The sequence below is a fragment of the Artemia franciscana genome, unplaced genomic scaffold (assembly GCF_032884065.1).
Source record: "Artemia franciscana unplaced genomic scaffold, ASM3288406v1 PGA_scaffold_34, whole genome shotgun sequence".
NCBI classification, from domain to species: domain Eukaryota; kingdom Metazoa; phylum Arthropoda; class Branchiopoda; order Anostraca; family Artemiidae; genus Artemia; species Artemia franciscana.
In genome coordinates this window covers 84,189-107,593 of record NW_027062670.1, presented here as the reverse complement: position 1 = coordinate 107,593, position 23,405 = coordinate 84,189, and the positions used below count along the sequence as shown (strand labels likewise).

Sequence of the window (23,405 nt, the reverse complement as noted above, 5' to 3'; positions counted from 1 at the left end):
ACAGCATTAAAAATAAAAATAAATTATACTGAAATAACATCTTGAACTGATGAATCTTTCAACAATTAATGTCATTATATATCAAAAATTCAGTTTGATTTTAATTTATACTTTCTAAGACAGTTCAAAACATATATAGTTTTCAGTAAAGCGTCAATGATGCTGTAGGTATTAGAATTTTACAGTGAGAGAAGGAGGCAATACCCGAACTCTTTTTTGTAGTGATTTTTGTTCGTTTCATGCTAGTTTGGCATATTCAATTGAAGTTTCACCCGTTTTAAGATTTATTTATTTATTTATATTAGTATCCATTGTATGTTTGTTTGCATTGATTGTTTATTTAATTTCTGTTCGTTATGGGATTCATTTATACTTCAATAGCACAATATTTTTTTCGTTTTAAGCCTGATTTGCATATTCAATTTAAGCATTACTCGCTTTAAGATTTATTTATTCATTTGTACTATTACTTTTTACGTTTTTTTGCTATTATAGTTTATGTAATTTCTGTTCGTTTTGGGTTTCATATATCCTTTAATAGTAAATTTTTTGTTGTTTTGCGTTTGAATTTTAACAAGAATTTGTATATGCTGATCTTAAATTTAAATCGGCCTTCGCTTTTATTTGAAAAACTGCTTTTATGGAAAGTTTTTTTTTAATTAGTTTTATGAAAACAACCACATTTTTGTAGCCGAAAAAAGTGGGCCAAGGAAGGAATACTTAGTAGTAAAGAATCCGATTTGAAGACAGAATTTCGGACTCTGTTTCAACTACGGCTGAATGACTATACAGAGCAACCCCCACCGGAGCTGTGAGCATACCCCACTGGAGGTGTGAATAAAACCCGAATAGCAATTAAATGAAAGAAAATAATTACAACATCTTGATTCAGACAGAGAAGTAGAAAGAAGAAGGGATACAGACTAAATAAAAATCAATTCGTGAACAAGCGAGTTTTTGTTCCTGAACGTTATTATTTGTTTCGCCTGAAGCAAATAATCCATTTGGTTTCAAAGACAATCATGCTTATTATTAAAGGTTCATACAGGTCTTGCACTTAGAGGGGGAGGGGGCATATAAAAATCGGCGTTGCCCTAGTTTTTGTGCTCGCTCACTTCTTTTTCTCCCCCCTTTTTTTTTACACGTAACTTTGAATTTTTTTTTATAAATACAAATATTATCTACTTCAACGTTAGTTTTACTAGTTTCTTATCTTTTTAACTTGCTCTATCAGTTTTCCCTTAATTAATTTGACTAAGAGATGTTTTTTCATTTTGGTGTTATTTTTCGCATTGTTGGCCAATTTTTTAGTTTTTGTGTTTTTCTTTTTTTGGCTTGTATTGTTTCTTATGACTCCAAAATTCAAATCCGGTCCTTTGGGGCTTGTGATGGAAATTGTTCAAAATAAATATCATCTTAAAAATATCAATTTACCTCTCAATCCTTTTCTTGATAGCTTCTGCGCTGCCTGATTTAACTCCATCTCCGCTTCTGGAGTCAAAGGCGCTAAGTCCGCTTTACCATGTTGTTTGTAGAATACAGCATGTGATATCACCTTCTCTGGCGCTCCTTTGACAAAAAATATATCATCCTCTTCAGAAGATGAGCTAGCTGGTTTCACCTTCACTGCCATAATCTTCTGTTCCGAGCTAAACGGGTACTCATGAAGTCTTAAATACTGTTGCCGAACACCATGCATTTCAAATTTGAGTGCTGCAGCAAGCAAAGCACCCTCTGTCGGCTGGCCACGGAGGTTTTCGTCAGTAATGCTAGCATTATTGCAAACGCATCCTACTTCAAGCAATGAATATATACTTTCTTTCGCTAATTTCATGTTGTCGCAGCGGTCAATGATGACATCTCCACGTGGGTTGTATCCACTTCCGGTCACTTCTGCACTAAATCCATTGGCACTGACAATAGTAGTCACCGTCATTTCGTTCTGAGTTATGGTTCCTGTTTTGTCAGAGCATATGACGTTTACACAGCCTAAAAATAACACGATAATAATATAATTTTAAAAATCAAGAAGAAGTAGGACACTTTTACAATCATCTTAATAACATAAAAACAAAAATGCATTCCCTGCTTATGGTAGCATAAGGGCGACTTATTCAACAAAATATTATTCATAGTATGAAGAAATTCATCCTTGAATACCCTCCATAGTTAAGTGGGGATGGAACTATTCAAAACTGGGAGTTTAAGTAGCTGTGAGAATTCCTTTTTATTATTATTTAAGAATTAACGACGCTTCTTGACTACTAAGGTCCCTGCGTCGGCCCTGCAGTGCATTCCTGCAGTGTGATTCGATCTCTGGGTCCCGTATTACCAAGCTAAGGTCAAAATCCACTGCGCCACCAAAGGACATGAGAATTCCTTTAGATTTTTGACAAAAGAGTTACAACAATATAGAAATAACTACTTTAAGTTGCGTATTCGTCTTACTTCGGCCATTTGTTTCGTTTCGACAACTTTGTAGAAACTCAACTGAAAACCAATAAAAGTAAGAAAAACGATCTTACCAATTGGTTGGACGTTCTTACTGATTTTTCCCGTAAAAAGTCGTAAAATTACAGATAAGATTGTTAAATTAGGCAACACTGAAGCAAAATCGTTTCGAAATAGGCAGCATGCTGTAAAATCAAGACAACGTCAACTGTTTACATTCCAAAATGCCAATAGCCCAGATAAGCTCAAGCTTATAAGTTTTTGGTACAATCACCGCCTAAGTTCTAGTCCGTACATTGAATATTAGTAGCTGTTCAAGGGCTCTGGCACTCTTTACGGTAAAGTGGTCATCTTGCCATGGAGAGATCCTCGCACAATTATTTTCTGATGTCACATCACCGATTTTAAGGGATTTTATTTGAGTTATTACATTTCAGAAGTCCATATTTCAAAGGTTCTTATCTAGAACTCATCTAGTATAATACTATATCCTTCTATTCAATGACATAAGGAGCGTATGTAAGAATTTATTGTGGGGGGGGGGCAACTTAAAAAAAGAGGCAAAAACACAGAAAATACATGGGAAATTCAGGAAATCATAGGGCAAATGTAAATATTTTTCTATCTTTGGGGGAGGAGCTTGACACGAAGACCAATCTATTTTCTCTTAATTTATTTTCAGCGCCGGGACAAGGAGCAATCTCTCTGTCACCTAAAACACATTGGGTGATATCACACTGGTTCACAGTACAGCTTCACAGCCAAAGGCACAGCTAAGTAAAGGTGCCAGTCTTTTTCTGTAGCTTTTTTGCCCGACAGACAAAAAAAAAAAAAAAATAAGGAAAATACACAATTATCAGGACTCCATGGCTCTTTTGTAATCCCAGATTAGTTATAATGTGGAGGGGGAGGGTAATAATGAAAAAAAAAATATTTGACAAATTGAACAAGATATAACCTTAAATTCGAAAAAATTAATATTCTAGGGGGCCTAAGCCCGTGGGCAACTTGGCCAACCTAATTGGATAATCTTAAAATTTAAGTTAAAAATTAAGTTGCGCATTCGTCCTACTTTGGCCATTTGTTTCGTTTCGACAACTTTGTAGAAACTCAACTGAAAACCAATAAATAAGAAAAACGATCTTACCAATTGGTTGGACGTTCTTACTGCTTGTTCCCGTAAAAAGTCGTAAAATTACAGATAAGATTGTTAAATTAGGCAAAACTGAAGCAGAATCGTTTTGAAAGAGGCAACATGCTGTAAACCAACCGAATAGTTATTCGAATAGTTATTTAAGAGTGTGCAAAATATTGTTCATTATAGATATGTTTATATACAGAGGATATCTTCGTGGGATAAAATATCTATTCAATAGGTTCTCAAAGAGGGTACAAGACTTGTTTTGCTGTTCGACAGATATGTTGATACACAGGAATTTTTTTTTTAGGGGATCCAATTTTTTTTTTGAAACAGGGCGAAAATTCTTTGGACCAAAATATTAATAAAAAATTATTTTATCATGAGGATCAGTTCTATGGAAGGAGCATCTTTGGGAAACAAAATATACACGTATCTCTCATATTGTAGGTACAGAGGTGTATCCACGGAAAACTAGGGGAATGGATCTCCCTCTTCCTCCCAAAGAGACGTCTCGCCTACGAAAACGTCCGAAATAGATAGAACAAAAATATAATTAGACTCGCCTAATAATTTTACGCTATATGTGATTTTGAGGTTCAACATTAAAAAAAAAACAACACAAAAAAAAACCCTCTAAATACGTGTTTTCCAATTATTGTGACTTTTACAAACGTATCTAAGGAGGTCTAGGGGAATGGGATTCTCCTTCTTTAAGAGAACGCTCGTATTAGGAAAATATTCTAAAATGATTAAAAAAAGTCTTACAATTCGCAAATAATTTTGCGAATTATGACATTTGATTTTCATGTTTAAAATCCAAATTCTAAATAATAAAAAGTAGGTTTACCTACGTATTTGTCCGATTATTGCAAATACTTACAAATGTAAATAAGAACTCAAGAAAAAGCACACTAAAGCCCTACCAACTGGACTTTTTTTCTTTTTTTGGTATTACACCTCTGAAAAGAATTTCCATTTACGCCCCTATGCAGGCATATCATACGCTGACAACGTTGTTCTATGCAACTCGTAAGAACATAAAAATTTTGATAAGTATGTTCCACAAATCTTACCAAGTGTTTCCACAGTGGGAAGTCTCTTGACTATAGCATTATTTTTCGCCATTCGCATGACACCTAATGCTAATGTAACTGTAACAACAATGGGCAAACCTTCAGGAATGGCAGCAACGGCCAAAGACACGCTTATATTAAACATCTCCATTAACGGACGACCTGAAACAGAAAAAAAACTTCATGACTTTTGCTTTAGGAGGTTAATCTTGACAGAAAGACTTAATCAATATTAGATTATATAACATTTAATTAGGCAAAATTATATATATGAATTATGGTGAGTAAATTAAGCTGAATAAAAATTAAGCAAGAACAAAAAGGGAAGATAATGTATCAGATAACAAAAATGAGAAACAAACGTATATAGATTCAAGGGATTTCAACAGTAAGAGAAAAATCCGAAAATTGGAAAGATCTGCTTCCTTAAGTAAGCAAGTTTTACGACCCTGCTTAAAAGAAAAATAAAAACTACAGAGAAGAAAAAGATGTTTCAAGTAAAAGAATTTTCGAATTACTCTATACAATTTTCCGCTCAGTTCGAAACTGTTCCCTTTGTTGACAATATAAGGATTGCAAACATTCAAACGGCCAAAATATCTAAACCAACAAAACAGCCACAGAGTAGCCATAAAATACAGAACTGTCAAAATAGGATAAATAGCTATATAGTACCCGACTGCTTAATAAGCCATTCCCAAATATGCCTAAGTGCCAAATACAATGCTTAATTAGTAGTTTTAAATAATTTTTGAGGTTGGTAAAAATTACCTACATGAAAAATTGTGTCAATTGGCTCCTCAACTCCGCCTTATATTTGATAAAGCACAGATATTAAAACTGGAGTTTTTGTTAATTGCTATTTTAATGAATTAGTATCTCCCAACCCCTTAAGATATTTCTTAATTGCTGATAGATTTACTCGTTGCATACAGTAAGATTTGGCTTTACTGTAAAGGAATAAAACTGACTTGAATCTCTTGCAATGAATAAGAGTTGAAAATGTTTCCAAAATTATAAAATTTGTTGTGTTGAAACCTAGACGAAATATAGAACCTTTAGAAATTTTTTTAATTCTATATTTAAAAATTACAAGGAAAGAAAGTAGATATTTTAAAAGAATTTTGAATTATTTTGTTTTCTTTATTTTTACAAAGGTTCAACCATCCAACATTAAATATCTGTCAGGGTAATGTTATTAAAATACCGAATAAAATAAGGGACAAATGATTTGCAATATTTCTCGGTGCTAGAGGCTTGGTAAGTCATTAACCGTGGACAATTATTCTTTATTTGTTGGAGTCTCGTGACTGGTCTTTCAGTAGGGTGGCTCTCAAGGTCAGGTAGTAGACCATGGTGAGCTGGGGAATTCAAACAATTTAGTCCAAATCGATATGTCAACTCATGTCTACGACTATCAAGTGAATTCAAGTTGAGTTGTTTTAGTGCATCATCATATGTTGAATAGTTATGTCCAAGGATAATTTTTACAGCTCTTTTTTGTATCATCTCAAGTCTATTGATTGATCTTTCGTCAAACCCGGATGCCAAGCTGGACACGTATACTCAAGAATAGGTCTCACATAGCTGCAGTATAAAGATTTCAAAAACTTCGTTGGCATACCAAATCTCTTAAGGTTGGAAAACAATTGTAAAAGTGAGGCGCCTTTTTTAGTCAGATAGTCAGCGTGCGAGTTCTATTTGATATCTTCCTCCAAAAGCACTCCAACTATTTTAAGCTCTGATTAGCCATCCAATGAGCCCCCTCCGACGTTTATACGATTAGCTTTTCCATATAAACCTTATATGCGACCAGGTCATAACTTACAACTCTTGTCCTGAGGGCTGAGAGGGGTTTTCATAATTGCATAATTACACAAATACATAATTTCTGGGCCTTTTAACTACGTTAAACGAAATGGCTATCTAAAATTTTGATTGGATGTTTTTGGGGAAATGGTGGGCATGGGAGGGGGGTTAGTTATCCTCCGGTCACTTTCAACTATTAAGAAGGGGGACCCTTAATTACAATCGAATAAGCCCTTTTCGAAGTTTCTACAACTCCTTCGATACGAAGTGTCCTGGTAAAAAAAAAACTTGTGCCCACATCGCTCTTTACTAAGGCAGCGCTATTGCGCTGCCTATGAAAACATGTGAAAACCACGATTTTATGGTTTATTGGCCATTCTATGACAGACGAAATTATGATTGAGGAAAAAGAATCTATTATTGTAGCAGTAACACTACACCGCTTTTCCATGGCCGTATTCACTGGCCGGAACAAAATTTTCCCAGTGTTCCTGAACTTACCATAGCTGTTTCTGAAAAAAACAAAACAAAAAAAAACCAATAGAACCTCTGCGGTGATTTCTCTTCAAACATTTATTTTAGCATTTTCAGTTACAACCTCAACATAATTTAAAAATATAACATTCTGCCATTTTATTTTTACCAAAGCATGTCTGAGATTTTTTTGGGGGGGGGGTCTCTATAGTTCACCTCTTCTATAAACTTTAATTTTGTCACATTTCTTTTCATTGAAACAAATTCTTCTACAATAATTTTTTTTCTTCCAATTTTTTTTTATTATAATAAAGGATTTGCTCATAAAAGGATAATCAGAGATACGATAGCGAAGAACTGAAAACACATATTAAAAACTAAAACACAGTTTGTTTTGGTGTCAAGGTAACAATTGGCAATCTAGAGCATATTATCTTATCTACACAAAAATTCTTTACCCTCTATCCATCCAAGAACCATAATCAATGCTATAATGCATAACGAATAGAATGAAAGTTGTTTTCCTAACGCATCCATATTCTTTTGCAGTGGTGTTTTGGGTGCTTCCTCAGACTGCATCAGACGAAAAACTTCCCCAAATTGAGATCTTTCCCCGGTGCAGACAACAATGCCCTATAATAAAAGGTAGCAAATATAAAGCAACGATTTGAAGTTTATAGAAAGTAGTCCGAACATAGCATTAGAGCTAAAAATATTCAGGGGGCTTCTTACATAATCCATTAATTTACATTATTACTTGCCACAAAGATTATGCTACAAAACAAAAAGATTCACTTCCTGAATTATCTTAAGTTGCAGGTTTGTACCACTACCCCCCCCCCCCAAGTAATCTGACATTTTCATAATTCATAAGCTAGGTATCACGTTTTCAGTTCTTCGTAATTTAATTAAATAGAAATATTTGATTTTTGTCGCTTCTCAGCCTTTCAGATGTCTAAGTAATAAGGGAAAAAGCCACTAGAAAGCTTTTCTTGGCCAAAAATTCGAATACTGGAACTACAATGCAACTGAGCTTACATGACTCATGTAACCTATTACAGCCTAAGCAAGTACAAATCAGTTTCCTCCCCTTAGAAGCTGCGTTTATGATTAAAAACTTATAAAGGGGTTGAAATTTAATATCATCATTCTTTCTTGGACAATTCTTTAAAGGAGTTATTTTTACCAAGAGTATTAACGCACGGCTCCTTCTAGTCTGCCAGAATTCAGATAGCGATGCTGTTTAGTCGTACATTCTTGAAATAATTCAACATATTCTACCAGATCTTAATGATCTGCAGACGTAGCGTTTTTTCAAGCTCAAAACGATGGTGTTTATTCAATATGGCCGTCTTTTATGCCAGCTTTTGAAAAAGGGTTTCTCTCGCCGTTTTTTACACTGACTTCTTTAAGATCTCCAAGAATTTTTCAATTCTGTATTTGCAGTATTCTTGAGAATATTTCTTCTATGTGTTTTTTTTTGGGTTAACCGATACTTGCACCTTGCTTATACTGATGATATTCTTCTGATTATCCGTTCTAAACTCAGTCTGTCGCAGATAGTTCATAGTTTCTTATTATTTTACTAAAATCGGTCTTTCGCTTACTGTTGACAAATGTGAGTATCCTTCACGTAGATTAGGTTAGAGTTAGAGTTGTTAGAGTTGGGTATTAGAGTTACCAAAAATATTACAACTTTTTCGTGATATTGCTGTCCGGGATGCTAGAACGAAAATCCAGATTGGTTGCTCTAAACCTGTAGCCAATCGAGGGAAATATGGTCGTATTGCCTTTGATAAACTTTATTCAACTTTTTCAGATCATTCTGTTCTTTAGCTTTCTTGGCTTTACCCTATTTTTAGGAAAAAGGATTTTGGTGGTAATCGAGTGGCGTATTTCCAGTTCTGGAAATTTCCTCTTCATCTTCCTCTTTGGTACAGGAATTCAAAGAGAGTGAATAAGTTCTACCTTCCGAATATTATTGAGAAGCTGACTGGTTTACACGAAAAGCTTTCGGAAATACTCTATCAGCTCTGTCGCCTCACAACAGCTTAATCCGTTTGTCTTATTAATCTTATTATTTAATATTATTGTTGATTAATATTATTGCTGATTAAGGTTATTGTTGATTTTTGTTTTTGTATCACGTTTGGTCCTGGCCGAGTTGGCTGGTGCGCTGGATTCGGGATCCTTTGTCTGAGAGGACGCGGGTTCGAATCCCAGTGTGCCCAATTCTTCAGTTGGGACGGGGGTCAGTGGCGTGACTCTGTAAGCTTAGCCAGAGTCGACCCAGCTCTAAATGGGTACCTGGAGAAATCTGGGGAAGGTAAACAGGAAGGGTGTGTGAAAGCACAGGATGGCTGGCCCCCAACCCCCCATTGCACTTCCTGGCTGAAGGGCCAAGAAACGGAGATCAGCACCGCCGGTAGGGACTGTAAAGTCTAATGCCGTATCCTTTACCTTTACCTTTTTTGGTTATTTGTTTTCTATAGTGTTTACTCTATTATTTATCTTTTGATGTCAGTGGGTTATAAATAAATATTATTATTATTGTGAAGATTTCAGCTCATTTAATCTCAGTTTATATACAAATTGATATGTTGACAAAACGAAATCTTTTTGTTGAACGTCCATGTGCAAAAAATTAAATTTTCACCAATAATATTCAACCATTTCTGTAATTAAAAAACAGCTTATGATTCATATATTATGATTCCGTTCTATTCCCATTTATATAAATTATTTCGATGGATTTTGTCATAAAGAACAGGGCGAAGGCTATGGGAGAGAATAGAGTCAAATGGGAGGGTCAAACTCTCCAAATATAGATTTTACTGGTGATTCGAGTGTCTTAGATTCTCAAAATGAATTATTTTTTGGAGGTTTTGATAGTATAGGGTGCTGGAATAGGTTTAATGAAAATTAGTGTCAAGAAGGCTTAGTCACTTCGACTGGGAATAAGTGAAGGCGAAGAAAAGATACTGTGCAACGGGAAGATTGATCAAATAGATAGCTTAATAGTATTATTAGTAAACATGGTGGATATAGTGAAGATATTAGAAGTAGAATAGCAAAGGCCCAGCAAATTTTTTACAGTTGGAAAAAGTTCGGAAGAATGGGAAGATCATGTCTGTGAACCAAGATTAGAATTTTGGAAGCTTCAGTGATAATATTGGACAAGTATAGTTCTAGAACGTGGGCGACTCGGAAAACGGAGGAGGATCTGTTAGATATTTTCCACAGATTTTGCCTACGGATTGTCTTGGGTATCTGTCTGACTGACCGTATGTCTAACAGTAATCTCAAAGAAAATGTGATTCAATCCCGCTTTCTAGGGCTATAATAAGAGAAAGGTTGCGATGGCTAGGACCTGCTCTGCGGATAAAGGATGATCGATTGTCAAAGACGATCCACAACGGCTAAACATCTAGGGCTAAATGAAAAGCAGGTGCTCCTAGAATGGGATGGGAAAATGTCGTAAGGAAAGATTTCAGGGAAATCGGAACCTCTTGGGATAGATGCATTGAAAAGATTGAGATCGGGGAGGAGCGTGTGTGGCTGTGTTTGCTTCATTCGGCTTGGTACTGCAGTGAGTGAGGGAAAAACACTTTATTTTTAGCTTAGTTTTCTTATCTAGCTTTGCTTCACGTTGCTTCCTAGAACAACATCCTAGGAATTACAAAATTGGCCAAAACACTTTCTCTCCATTTAAACAGTTATCCTAGAATAAATTCCACCACCACTTTGTCAAATTGACAATTACCTCCATTTTCCAAATAATTTAAGAAAAAATTCTCAAGAGCTTCCTATTAAAAACCATAAAAGATATGACTGCCCTATACTTCCGTGTTAAAATGTGCTTTAGATCCTTTGGTTTATTTATGAAACGCCTTCCTGTAACTAAATCACATTATTTTGATACCCGATACTTACATATTATCCCACTAAATGTTATGTTCAAATATTGAAAGTTCTTTTGTATGAAATTTTGAACCATTAAAAGAGCAAAGTTTTTAAGACAACTTTTTACAGGTAAACTCTCTATCTCTCTTTGTTTTATCAAAAATATATACCCAGCAGCCCAGAAGTGACATGTAGTACAAAAATACCCAGTGACACCCATTGGTAGCCACTGATAGAAAATACAACACAACCTAGAGGTCCATTGACAAAATATTACCTTTCCAGAGCCACATCGCACCAACGTTCCCATAAAAGCTAAATTTGCCTTAGTAACAGAATTAATATCGTTTCGACCAGGAATTTCTGTGCTAACTGCATCGGATATCTTTCTAGAAGGCTCGGTTTCACCAGTCAAACTTGATTCATCTACTGCTAATTCGATTGTCTGAAAATCAAAGAATTTAACAGTAAGCCGGAGTTTGATTCAACCAAAGACTTTTGTTTACTCCAAATTGCAGGTTAATCTAAAAATAATATTAGACTTCAATCCCCTCACTGCTCTTCGTGGTGCCTGGAATGGTACTCGTGGTGCCTGGTGCGTGATACCTGAATCTAGATAAAAGTGTCACTCGTCTGGGGGCTTCAAAAAAATCGTAAAACATTTTTTATCTCTGCATAATTTCTCATTTTTATTACTTATATATTTACTTATTCTTCTTTTCTAATTGTTTACTGACAACTTTTTGAATATAGACCCATTACGGTTGACATCTCAGGGACATGGCAATTTAGTGAGTAGCTATGGGTGGGCGGTTGCTAGTTCTTTTCTTTTTTAGTGTCTTTTTCGTTGCTGTTGTTGTTTCAATTTTATGTTTTTTCTCCCTCTTCTAGTTTCAGAGCCTTAAGAGGATGGGGAGGATGGCATAGAGAGAGAATGATTTATTCATTTTAAACAGATAATAAACAAAAAATGGTTACTACCTCCCTAAAATGCAAGGCTTGTCCGAGGCGGGGGGGTAGAGAAAACAAAATAAATAAAATAAAAGAACACTAGACCACTGACACCACTAATACCACCACACTCAACTATAAATATGAAAAAAAAAACATCATTACTTCACTTCTCCTCTGGGAACTACATATCATCATAATCCCCACAATAAATAAAATAAACGAATGAGTCAAACCTCATATCTAAAAAAAGCAGTTCCTTAATTGTTTTGAAATATAACAGGATCTCCAATACTCCTTATATTACTTGTCAAACTATTCCATTTCCGTGTACAATATGATGTACATATGATGGTACATTTAATTTTATTGTTAAATTGTTCAATAATCACCAAGTAATAAAATAACTTACTAGTTAAGCAGATTCCACACAAAAATCCCCTGAAACCCCGAGATCCAACTTTGTATAATTACATATAAGTTTATCATAACAACCACCATGAACGGGTCCGACAGAGGAATGGCATCCCCTGGAAAACAATACAACATCTAAAAAATAAACTAACAAAAGAATATGATTAGTACTCCTATCTAAATCTAAGCAAAAACTCCTAGTAGCACCCACCCCCCTCCTTCAATTTTCCTGGCGGCACACTTGAAGTATTTATATATTGTCTTTCCTAAAAAGCCCTCTTAAATACAAAAAAATTCGAAATTTCTCAAGAGACAAATGTACCTTAACGGAAAATAGGGATTATTTATCGGTTATGATATCACCAGAAACTCAACTACTTTTTTAGTGTTGATCAAAGGTCTCGAAGTTCAGACCCTGCAGATTTCGATATTCACATCACAGAACAAGCAGCCAGAAACTTAACGTCAATCAGCATAATTATATATTTCCGTGTTTTAGTGTTTATTCTGACTCCTTTTTTTAATTATGTTGTCTCATTATTGTTACATCCAAAATAAGGTTGTATACGGATATCGGGGATTGGAGGGGAAGGTTTCAAATTTAGCTGATATACAGTGATAACAATTTTTATCCTGCTGTGCAGTCAAACATTGGAATAGTCTTTCAGATACAATAGCCTCAGCACCCAATGATGAAGCTTTCAAAAAGTTTGCTTTCGAAAATTTATTTCGTTCAGTTTGTATTTATTTTATTTCATCTACTTTATCATCTAACTCTCTAATAAATAAGTACCCTTTTACCTGTGTACCTAGCTACACGATAAGACTTTCCTTTTGCACGATTTACAAATACATTGTTTAATTACTGCAATGTAGAGAAATTGACATGTTGTTTATTTCCTATATAATTTTACATTAATATTTCACCGGATGTATCTTTACAAAAGAATGTTTTGCCTTTATATCCGTAACCTAATGCAAATTTATATGTTGGAAAATAAATTCGATGTGAAGAAAATATCGAATACATGCTTGATTGACCGTTTGCTTACAAAACAAACTGTGGGAAAGTAACTAAATCAAACTGATAAAACAGCAAAAAAAAAATTGGCAAGAAGGTAAAAAAAAAATATTCATTTGATTATCAACCAGCATTACCATTTAATATTTTTTTTATTTTTTTTCATCTTTTTTTCCGTCTTACTGTTATTTACAATTCTTTGCCAGAGCTAAGATTTTTATAGGAATTAGGAGTAGCAGTAATGTTCATGGACAGGCGAAAGCTCCTTGCATCTTGTTTTTCTTTCTTAATCTTCCCGTGTATTTTTCTAGTTTCTTTTTTTCTCGTGTCTAGTATTTTCTTTGTCTTTGTTTTTCTTTATGTTGTCTAGCATGTCATAAGTATCTTTAAAGACAAAGTGGCGTGAATGATTGTCATCAGCAGGTACATCCGCTTACCTCATTCTGAGAAGCATAAGAGAAGCTTGTGCCACCATTCGTCAAATCAGAAACACCATGCAATATTTTCCTGAAGAAATAATCGCCTAAGAAAGTCTACTTAAAAACTTTTACTTATCTTTAGCTTTACCTGTTTGGGAGGAAATTACCACGGTAAAGTCTTCAGTTAACTCCTTCAAGCTAAGACTCAACACATATCATGACGCCTAACGGTTAAACTGGATAAAGGATTAGGGGTATATCGCGTACCCACAACTATTTGGCGTGGGAAATACAGTACAAAGTACACCTCTACACTGAATGAACTCACCTCGAACAAGCGCACATCAGCTGGGATTCGGTCTCCAACATTGAGATAAATTATATCTCCAGGAACTAAATCTCGGGCTAACATTGTGTCTATCCTACCTTCACGTAAACTGAAAAGAAACAAAACACAAATATATTACAGTGCTTTTGAACACGTTTTAATGACATCATTATTGGGGGGGGGGCAAATATGATCGTTAAAGCATTAATAATATATGGTAAAGGTTCTGATATATGTTTCTAGATAAATAGGATTTACAGTTTAAACAAATTTTGCGAGCTACATTTAAATTATTGTCGATATTTTTCTTTCTCTTTTTGAAAAAACGAAAACAAAAAAAAACATTTAAAATAAAAAGATTTATTTACGAAGAAAAACTCAAACTAATTTGAACTTTATCAAAACTGATGTTTGTATTATGAAAAGAAGATGTGCTAATTAATATTTGAATTATGATAAATATCATATAACAGTACAAAATTTTTTAATTCTGAATGTCACAATGAAAATGTTGAAGATCCTACTTGTAAAATTTCCTTTGGCAAAAACAAAAGCTTTTTTAAACTTAAGATTTAAATCTAATATAAACTCTATGCAGTTTCAACAAATTTTGATGTACAAGCTAGTTCTATCTTCGACAATAATTATTTAAGTCTACAAAAGAAAACGGACAGTTTTGGTTGGCTTTAAGTAACTGTATTGTAAAACTTACTGCAAACAAAGGGGGATAGGGAGGTAAAGTTCCCCCTAGAATCATCCGAGGAGCACCCCAACAATCTTTTAAAATGGTTCTAGATAATGTTGCTTAACAGCGCATTTTTTAGCCATCAAAGTTTCTCTGAAACTATTCTTGGCCATCATTATCGAGTCCTGAAATAAAGTTGATGAATATTTATTTTTTCTTTCGTCGTCAAAGTCCCAAAGCCCTACCACAGCTGAATTAATATTCTTGTTCACATGCATCAACTAAGTTCTAAATTTATCTTTTTAAGTTTTAATTTATGGATTGCCAGATAAACTTCACCGGCTGGTTAAAAGTTCCAAAATTATCTAGTTACTTTCATAGCAGCAAAGCGAACCACGAGTAGCAGTGAAGAAACATTTTTGTAATTGGAATTTAGTAAGGAAACACGTATTTCTAAATAAAAACTTGGTTCAAGACTCTTTCATTAAAGTCGTAGCAACAGATGAATTGTTATCGAGTCAAAGGAGTAGTTATAAAGTATTGGGCAAGGGCTCATTCGATTCGTATGCTTAGGAGTGAGTACATGTTTAGAGTTGAAAATCAACTTGAGTTTCGTTTTCGACCCCAGGAAACTAACCATAGCCTCAAAGGAAGAAAACGTTGGACAGCATCTATTGTCGTTGCATTAGAGGCACAGGAATATTTTCCTTGTGCAGCCTTTTAAAGCCTTTAACGACATATTATTGAAAGTCGGTGCCATCCAATACGAATAGAACGTAGATAAATATGAAAAGCCAATGAAATTAAACTACAAAACAATCTATGGAACTGGAACTAATCAAATGGAACTATTTTTTTTTTTTTTACTTAATCTAATAGGAATTGCTAGATATCAGGAGGGTATCCTCCCTACTCCCTACTATCTTCTACAAATCCAAAAGAACAAATATAAATTTATCCAAGCACTGGGCTTTAAAAGAAATACATGCAAATGCAATACTCGAACAAACTCATAGAATATACAAAAAAAAATATTTTTATGTAAATATTAAACTTAAAACCTTCACTAGGTCTTCTACAAGGGAGAGGGTAGGGGGAGGAGGGCAGCGTTTCATTCAAAATAATTTCTCCCCATCTTTTTACTTCAATCTGACTTTTCGTTTATTTTTATTGATTATAAAGAAGGATTCATACTGTAATAAAGAAATTGAAACAAATTCTTAGTTAAAAACTACAAATTGAAACAAAGACAAAACATATTACCAAGTACAAGACGGAGGCACAAGCTTATTCAAAGCTTGAAGTGACTTCTCACTCCTATATTCTTGAATAAATGCTACGGTGACTACAATAACTATTGCCTAAAAAATAAAACAAAAGAAAAACATAAAGTCTATAATTTATGGAGCTGCATGACAATAAAAACTTACTTCAAAGGAAACAGTCTATTTTTGATTGTAAAAATATTTGAGCTGAGCATACTAGTTCCAGAATTGCAGAACAGATTCTGTCAAAATAGATGGTATTATAAATTGCTAATTTAAGACATGTCTTAAATCTTATATTGTATTCAAGTGTCCTTTATTCGAATTAATGTTAACTTCATAGGATGTAATCTGTAAAAGATAACAGCAAATACTTATCCGGCAACTTGTCAACTGGAACGCTATGGACAACTGGTCGAATTAACAGTATTAATCACATGCACTCCAGGGTAATCATAGCTTATTTACAAAACTTCTAAAGGTGTCGCACATTTCACAATTATTGTCTCTTTTTGTTCTCTGCATATCATTTCACATATTCTTTCCATTTTTGAAATGATTGAAGTTTTGTTTGTGCATGATGTCACTCATACTCAGTTAGCCTGAACTTTTCCGGGGTTAGCAGGAGTAACAACAAAAAACCCAAACCGTTTCAGGTAGTAATCCTACTAGCCTCTAAAGTTGTTTATGTCTCATGCAACACAAAAGATAAGTAATTGCGCTTGTCGGATAAGCGATCGTGGAATGTTTGAACGCACTATTTATGGCGCAGAATGTTATAATGTATCGCTCGACAAGGATCGGGGTGTGTTTTTTGGCACAAATTTTTTAATACACAAGCATGAATCGTATATCTGGGCCGTTGCTAGGATGATACAACTTCGTCTTTTAACTAAAAGCATAATCATTTTAGATACGCTTCTCAGATCTGCCTTTAAAAGTTATTTCATTTACTCTTTGCAAAAAGCCTAATATTGTAGCATGAGTATGAAGAAGACATACTATGCATAAACGACTTAATAAACATTTAGAATTATTTCAAAAAGAATTTAGCTATAACGCATTCATATTTATACTTAAAAGGGCCTATCCCTAGCCCTAAGTGGAATATCACTTAGTGTACAACGAAGGAAAGGGTTCAGCACCAAATTTACGATCTGAGGCAAATGATGCAGGTTGTGAAGAATAAGAAGTAGAGTCGAAAGCACAAAATCGTAGTCATTAATGACAGGGAGTCCATACCTTCGTAGTGTACCACTACACAGAGAGGCCGCATTCGACAGCCGGCAGTACGAATTCAACTGTATCAAGCTCACAAATTTAAAGCAGGATTAGAATTAAAATAGAAAATACACCGCTAGTTTTGAGTCAAAATTAGTGATGATTAGTGACAAACATCAAGAATTTCTTGGTTTTTACCCATTTGCACGAGCTATGAGATTGCGTGTCAAGATAATTTAGCATGCAATCAGTGTTGGAACCAAAGTAGAGACAACCAATTTTATTTACCTTACCTTAAGTGGTGGGTTTGACCACTTTTAACAGTCGTGTACAACGGGTCGTGCAAGCTACACATGGTGGGAGTATGCCATGCATGGTATGAAGACGCATCTGGAAAAATTGTACCAAGCGTGGTAAAAAATTGGATATGTATACCAGTTGACAGAGGGTGACCCACAAATAAATGTATAAATGCTAAGTTATCCTTTTTGTTCACATAGACTTATATGAAACTTCAAAAAGGTTAAATCGAACATTTTAAGGATTACTTTTTCACTAGCTCTGATTGTGGTACTAAAACTCTCACCAAATTTGAAACTGTTTTAAGTTCCTGATTGATAGGGTTTAATCCAAAAAATGCCACGGGAAGGGCCATTTTCTTTATCATCGTTTGTAAAATTTTGCTCGGAAAAATAAATTTGGGAACAGGGAGGGCAAGAGGAGCATGTTTGTCAAAACTAAAAAACAAAGAAGGTGCATAGTAAAAAAAACGTACATAACAGGGAAAAAGGCTTATACTCTCTTTTTTAAGCTACTTTTGCTGTAAAACCTACACTTTGCTTCCTTGTCATTTTCTTCTTCTTCTAATTATCTCAAAATTCCATGCTCATTTAATATTCTGTAATAACTAGCCACAGAGCCAAACATTTTGCTATCCATTCCCAATCAAAGCTATAAGTCCCCTTACCCTCCATACCCCAACAGCAAAAACAGCTTTTTCAGAAAAATTCAATCCGATCCTCCAACCTAGAAACAAAACAGGACATACTCCCAAATCAACAACATAACGCTGTTTTATGCTACGGCTCAACGCTACTTTAAAATATGAAACTCAAATCAAAAAGATTTGTAGAAAAACGCCAAATTCTCAAATTGATGTTGGCTATTTTCTTTAAAGCAAAAATAAAGAAGACAACAAACAATTAATTAAAACAAGAAGATATACTTACAACAGTGATACTAACTGCATCATCATATTGTTGCATACAAACACTAACCAGAGCCGAGGCAAGGAGAAGCAAAATCAAAGGGTTTTTGAACTAGAAAAAAACAAAAACAGATGAAACCACTTGCTTTACAAGTATACGGTCCAAGACGTAACATAAGACTAAAATACAATTTTTGTGTGGCAGCAAATTCAGTGATGAAGATGAGAAAAAGCATACTATACGTCAGCTTTACAAAATGTGGATCACAACCCATTCCCCTGGTCATGAAAAAAAATTGTAGAGTTGTACGAGAACTTGTAAAACACATTTTTTAATATTATTGTTTTTATATCATTTGGACAGTAGGAATAGTGAGTAAGTGCATATTTGCACATGTATGATCTTCCGCCCCGGTGGGTTTTTCTTCTTACGTTGCTAGGTGTTGTGATTCTCTCAGGGTGATTTTTGTCCATTTCCCGGCTTAAATATTTAATGATATCAATGTCCCTTCCCAAGATCTATTTGCTAAGATTGTAGATGAATATAATTGTTATTTTTGATTACTTGTATTTTTCTTATATGATTACCATGAAATCTTTGCGACGAAGTAAGCAAACGAAGAAATAAATTTCTATTAAAAAAATAAATTTGTTTTGCAAATAAATGCTTCTTTTTTCATAACCTCGGACACGAACAATTTCAAAATTTTGCTGAGTCTTCGATCAAAAGAATTTAGAAAACGCTGCTTTAGACCAATATAGAGCAGTTGGTCACAATCTTCGTTTCTGAAGGGTTGCAGAAATGTGGAAGAGTTTAACGGCGGAGGTCGTAGAGTTGTACTCTGAGTGAAAGAGGTCAAGGCCTTTTAGACTACACTTGTAAATACTCGGTACAACTTAATGAATTTCAGTTTTGAAATTTGTCGTTTAGCTTACATTAGTAAATAGCGCTTTATTGTTGTCCTCTTTAGCTTTCCTCTTTCCTTCGACATTTAGTTTAACTCAATATTAGTTTACTATTTATTTTACAAGCTTTTCACAGAATATATCTCTGAAAGGTGTATTTATAAATTACAAACAAAAGGTAGTTTATTCTTATAATATTAAGCATAGATGTTCGCACTTCAGATCATATTTATTGTTGTAAAGTATCTAGGACCAAACGAAAAGCCGGTCGTTCCCGAATGGGGTGTGAGGAGGCCGTAAGGAAGAGAAACTGAAAATTCATGGGAGGGCGTAAGAGGAAGACTTTGAACAGATTGGGTTGGAGGAGGAGCGTGAGTACGGCTTGGTGCTGAAGTGAGTGGTTGGTAGTAGTAGTAGTTGTAAGGAATAGCCGTCTCTTGATTTCATTTTTTTTACTTCAAGTCTATGTTTGTTTGTTGCTTACAAAATGACCCTTAGGCTTTACCGCTATTGGTAATAATAAAGAAATAACACTTTTTACTTTAGTATCGAAACTTTTAGGAAAATATTTTAAAACGAGTTGATTCTTTTTAATTGACTTAGTCTTATTATATGTTGATTGTTTGATAATTTGTAAAGTATTTCCAACATTTTCACGCAAAATTTGAATATAAATTCCAGATGTTTTATCGGCCGTAGTTCAGTACAAAATTTATCTTTTCTTTTAAATATCTAACTATAATATTCAGCATGGGTGGGGAGTGGGATTTTTATTATGCGGAAAGAAAATCTGCATAATTTTGGTCTAGTAAGTGATAATGTGTACTATGCGCATATCTTTGTATAATTTATTCTTTACTCTTAAATGTTTTGAATCCGTTTTCGTTTTTGTAGTTATCTTGATTTTTTGTCAAATGACACTTATAATTTATTATTATACGTTCTTAGATAGTTAATGTACTAATACTAAGATACTAATTACTTTGTGCTGTTTTGTAAGGCCTTTATTGTGCTTAATACATCACCTATCCATCTATCCATCTAATACATAGGACTTTATTGCAATTAATACATCACCTATCCACCTATTCATCTAATACATCACCCAATTATATATGCATAGCACTAATACTAGTACTAGACATTAAAGGATTGCATTTCCGTTACTCTAAATACCTTTTATATCTGCCTTTCAGTATAGGAATCGAAAGATTATTCGAATGTTTAGTGCTACTGACATATTGACATCTTATAATAAGTTAGATGATTACACAACAATGATACGTTGGTCTTCTGCATAATACAACAACAGATGCCGGATCCATAGTTGCGGACCATAAAAACCTGCTACTAATTCTGTCCGATGTCTAGGCTGCTATAAGAAATTATCCTGTTTTGAAAAACTTTCTATTAAAAAAAAAACTTTTCAGGGAAAAACCTTTGACAATACAACTTTTGAAGATTATGAAGTATTTAGGACAGTGTGTTTCGTCAGTGTTGCCACTTAGAACCATGACAGTAAATCAGCAAATCTAAAAGCTTGAATTTAGCAGTGCTTTTCGTCCGTAAAATTAAAAAATAAACAATAATAATTGCTAAAGAAAGCTAAAGAATGCTAAAGAATTGCTAAAGAATGTCAAGCTAAAAGAAGAGGCTTGCCTGCGGTTAGGCCCTATTCATCGTCCCGATCGAATATTTTGATTTACACGGTTGTTTTTTATATTTAATACTGTCGTACGAAAGTTTTTCTTGTTTCTTTTTTCTTTTGTTTTTGTTACTCTACTTTATTACCATGCTAGTGGGTCAAAAACAAAATACTAATTGGAGAAAAAAAAACAAACAAAGACAACAAGAATACAAGACAATTGCGACCCATTCTCTGGCATTGTAAATTGACACTAGGTTTCTTCTAAACTTTGTGTTTTCTGGTGAGGTCTCCTTGAACCAGAATATACCCTGCAAGATTCCAGTCGGTTACAGACGACCAAATTTAATCACAAATTCAACCCAAATCTCGGTTGTACCCTACTTATGGTTATATTCCACACCAATACTCCTTATCAATATAATTAAAAAATGGTGTGCGCTTTTGGCAATGAAAACTCGAAGTTTCACGCATAAATTTTAAAGAATCATTAACAAAATGCACATTCTCACTATTGTTTTTGGAAAAGTTTAAATCCTTCACAATAAAACAGTAGATTTTGAGCATTAATTTTTTTCTCCTTTGAAACGCTCTGGAAGCTCGACACGTATGGTGATTAAATAAAAAAAACAAGTTTTTTCAACTGAAGTAAGGAGCGACATTAAAACTTAAAACGAACAGAAATTACTTCGTATATGAAAGGGGCTGCTTCCTCATCAACGCACCGCTCTTGACGCTAAAGTTTGACTCTTTCTCTCAACTCTTCTTTTTAAAACAGTAAAAAACTTTAGCGTAAAGAGCGGGGCGTTGATGAGGAAGCAGCCCCTTTCATATACGAAGTAATTTCTGTTCGTTTTAAGTTTTAATGTCGCTCCTTACTTTCAGTTGAAAAAACTTGTTTTTTTTATTTAATTTCTGAACATTTTTGAATCAATGCATGTTTTGATTTTGGCTCTCCGCCAAGAAATAATTAAAACGAAATTTGCATATTTTTTTTTTTTTTTTTTTTTTTGGCTAAATGGCTTTCTCATAATTTTGATCGAATGATTTTGAGAAAAAAGAGCGGAGGAGGAAGCCTAGTTGCCCTCCAATTTTTTGGTTAATAAAAAAGGCAACTAGAACTTATAATTTTTTACGAATCTTTTTAATAGTAAAAGATATACGTAACTTATAATCTAGCTTACGTAAAGAATTTTTTATTCTCATGTTTTTATTAAACATATGAGAGGGTTGTAGCCCCTCCCACGGGGACTATGGAGGAGTATGTTGTCGTCCCCAAAGACATAGTTATAAGGTTTTTCGACTACGCTGAATAAAAGGGCTATCTCAGAATTTTGATCCGTTGACTTTGGTAAAATAATTAGCGTGGGAGGGGGCCTAGGTGCCGTCCAATTTTTTTGGTCACTTAAAAAGGGCACTAGAACTTTTCATTTCCGTTAGAATGAGCCCTCTCGCAACATTCTAGGACAACTGGGTCGATACGATCACCCCTGGGAAAAAGAAAAAAGAAAAAAAACAAACAAATAAACACGCATCCGTGATCTGCCTTCTGGCAAAAAATACAAAATTCCACATTTTTGTAGATAGGAGCTTGAAACTTCTACAGTAGAGTTCTCTGATACGCTGAATCTGATGGTGTAATTTTCGTTAAGATTCTATGACTTTTAGGGGGTGTTTCCCCCTATTTTCTAAAATAACACAAATTTTCTTAGGCTCGTAACTTTTGGTGCGTAAGACTAAACTTGATGAAACTTATATATTTAAAATCAGCATTAAAATGCGATTCTTTTGATGTAGCTATTGGTATCAAAATTCCATTTTTTAGTGTTTTGGTTTCTATTGAGCCGGGTCGCTCCTTACTACAATTCGTTACTGTTTGATTTTCTAATATATTAGAGGCCTCAAATGTAACATAATCCTCCAACCTAATTTTTTACGTTACAGTTAAATTGCAACAGTAAGTGTAAAAATTATTTTTAAAATTATTTTTAAATATATTTTCCACAACAGTGTGTCAACGAGGACAAACCAGATAAATTACCATTATTTTCTTCCATTTACTTCAATTATTTTTGCTATTAAATTCCTAACTATTATTTTTCTAAACAAAGATTCATACTGCACCAAGTCTGACACAATTTCTGAGTTTTGCCCATACGGATTGTTACAATTCTTTTTGGGTTCCATAAAAGTTAATTTTCTATCGCGTCAATAAATTCAAAATATCCACTCCACCTGCTAAAAGTTCAGTATTTCCGATTCACACTCCATTGATTTTTTATGGTTAGTACTTCAACAAAAAAGTTCAGTGTATTTAGAATCTGGCACATCATGGCGTTTATCTAGATGAATAAGTCATTCTGATAGGATAACGGTTGAGATGATATACTAACCGCGAATGAAAAGATACTGTAGGCGGGGTTGGCTTCTTTTTATTAACTTAAGACTCCAAAAGCTTAAATTCAGATGACCTTGAAGTCTCTAACAGTGGA

At 34.2% G+C, this 23,405-nt stretch overlaps 1 protein-coding gene across 2 annotated transcripts in view; it reads right to left on the bottom strand.

The window, feature by feature from the left end:
• LOC136041725 (calcium-transporting ATPase type 2C member 1-like) overlaps positions 1-23,405 on the bottom strand; it is a 73,787-nt gene that overhangs the window by 27,688 nt on the left and 22,694 nt on the right. For both annotated transcript variants that reach the window (XM_065726469.1, XM_065726470.1), the window contains exons 4-10: positions 18,385-18,474; positions 15,933-16,030; positions 13,985-14,093; positions 11,129-11,296; positions 7,407-7,581; positions 4,666-4,827; positions 1,435-1,989 (exon numbers count right to left, since the gene is read on the bottom strand). In XM_065726469.1, coding sequence (XP_065582541.1) covers positions 1,435-1,989; positions 4,666-4,827; positions 7,407-7,581; positions 11,129-11,296; positions 13,985-14,093; positions 15,933-16,030; positions 18,385-18,474 — 1,357 coding nt within the window. The remainder of the gene's footprint in view (positions 1-1,434; positions 1,990-4,665; positions 4,828-7,406; positions 7,582-11,128; positions 11,297-13,984; positions 14,094-15,932; positions 16,031-18,384; positions 18,475-23,405) is intronic.